Source organism: Phytophthora infestans, genomic scaffold, assembly GCF_000142945.1.
Source record: "Phytophthora infestans T30-4 supercont1.1 genomic scaffold, whole genome shotgun sequence".
Lineage (NCBI taxonomy): Eukaryota > Oomycota > Peronosporomycetes > Peronosporales > Peronosporaceae > Phytophthora > Phytophthora infestans.
This window is the reverse complement of record NW_003303758.1, coordinates 5948393-5950615: the sequence shown is the minus strand read 5'-3', so window position 1 is coordinate 5950615 and position 2223 is coordinate 5948393. Positions and strand designations below refer to the sequence as shown.

Below are 2223 nucleotides of genomic sequence, written 5' to 3'. Positions count from 1 at the left end.
GGACCGTCCGAAGCTGTGAGCTTAAATATAGTCGTGTTGCACGGCCAGCATGGACTCTGGAACGACGATGTTATCACGACAAAAAGACTACCAAGGGACAGAATTCTGGTCAAGAAGCTCATCAGTCGAGGGGCGTATGGCGAAGTTCACGCTGGATTATTCAACGGCCACCTAGTTGCCATCAAGAGGTTGCTACCTGCTTCAAGGGGAAGCCTCGAATATGTCAACGAATTCCTCGCGGAAGCGAAAATGACCGCTACGTTGGACCACCCTCACATCGTGACATTTATTGGCGTTGCGTGGGAGTCGCTCTCTGACCTCTGTGTCGTCCTGGAGCTCATGGAAGGCAGCGATCTCAGATCGCTTCTTTACAAATACCAAGCTTCTAAGCGCCCGGTGGGATTCGACAAGCAGAAGATCTCGATTGCGCTCAATGTTTGCCAGGCGTTGACGTATCTCCACTCGCTTTTTCCTCCCATTATCCACCGAGATCTCAAGTCGAGAAATGTTCTGCTGGATGGCGACATGAAGGCGAAGCTATCGGACTTTGGAATCTTCCGCGAGCGTCTTGATCGCACTATGACTGCTTGTGTGGGCACATCACTCTGGATGGCCCCAGAGGTGATGCTCGGAGAGAGATACGACGTCAAGGCCGACATGTTTTCGTTCGGTGTCGTCTTGTCGGAGTTAATTGTTCATACCATGCCGTACGCAAGCGTTTCGAGAGAAGCTTGGTCTCGAACGGGCGTAAGATGGCAGGCGTGGCTCTGTTCCAGAAAATAGCATTAGGAACAGTACAGGTTGATTTTTCGGATTCTAGTCCGCGATCCATTGTGGAACTTGGACGTGCATGCATGAGAATCGATCCAACTGCGCGACCGAGCGCCGCTGAGGCGATGTACATGCTTCAAGTTATCATAGCCCGCATGGAATAGGAAGAAAGTACTCGCGTTCTGGAGCTACAGGTATTTTCGCAACACGTCAAATTTAGTGCATATTATTCAGGCTCACTTGCACGTACAGTAATAGATAGCTTTAGTTTTTGATATCTGGACTACTATCAGAAACAAAAGTTCTCTACTATTCCGTGGAGGTCCAGAAACTAATAGTAAGTACATGCTGTAGTATTACCGGTATTCAAGTTTACTATCGCAACGATTTTGGAGCAACAATTGTCAGAAAAAGGGTCAAATCCGATGGTCCAAAAATAAATTCCACCAGCAAAAGCTCTCTTTTATTACGTGCAAGGCCAGAAACTAATATTTTGTGGATGCTGTAGTATTACAGTGACTCTTCGTTTTTCCACTGACACAAAGTAAGGAACTATTAATAATCTATCCGCCATGTTTTCGGATTTCATACGGAAAATTACCAAAACGACCATGTGCTTGCTCTCTTGCTGGCATGAATGGTGTAATAAAAGTACCAGCTGGAGGAAAGTCATATGCTTCACGTGACGACGCTAACAATTCTTTCTTTCCGCTCCAGACTTGGTTGTGGCGAGAGCTACTGCTGTTAGCAGGGGCTTGGCACAGTAGTACCGATAAGCCAAGGTGACAGCCAAGATGTACTCGGTTTTTTCTTCTTACTTGGGTGACGGATGTGACGGCACTCCGTACCTCGTTAGCATAGCGGAAGATAAGAACTGCACTTCTAGTTCATGCGAAGTGCTGGTGACAAGTGAATGCTCGACGGACTACCTACAGACCACGCGTGACAAATTTGGAAGCTCGCCTTATTTGATTCAACTACTTTATTCTGACGAGAACAGCTCCAATCTCATTATGGGCTTTGGATACCCTGCCACTGGGTCGTGTGTTGGAGCTTACAACGAATCCGACAGTCTCTATGTCATCGCCAACCTCAACGAGAATGGATCAGCTTTGTATCAGGAATTTCTCGCGCGGACTTGCTTTTTCGAGCAGCTTTACATGACAGAACACATCGACGCGAACACTATCGCTGGTCACTCGTGCGACGTTAATGTGAAGCGACACAAATGAGACGCCAACCTATAAATACCCTCATAATACAGCCGAACACACTCGTCTTCTTATGCCGATACTGCATGATCATCTTCGGTCTCGATACCGTCGCTTAAAGCTTGTCCACAAACACCAAGATGTTTGGGTCTTCTAAACGGTGGTTGGAGACATGATTCTCGTTGACTACTTTTGACGAGGTTTTGTGATTGTGTTTGACGTCGAAGCCGGTGATTCGCAC

The 2223-nt window shown here is 47.2% G+C and overlaps 1 protein-coding gene across 1 annotated transcript; it reads left to right on the top strand.

Annotated features, from left to right (window-relative positions):
• Positions 1 to 249: 249 nt before the first annotated feature.
• Positions 250 to 935, top strand: PITG_01012 (protein kinase; the record flags this gene model as incomplete). The annotated part of the gene is made up of 2 exons (XM_002909495.1): positions 250 to 693; positions 777 to 935. The coding sequence occupies 2 exons, from the start codon at positions 250 to 252 to the stop codon at positions 933 to 935; spliced, it is 603 nt and encodes a 200-aa protein (XP_002909541.1).
• Positions 936 to 2223: the final 1288 nt, after the last annotated feature.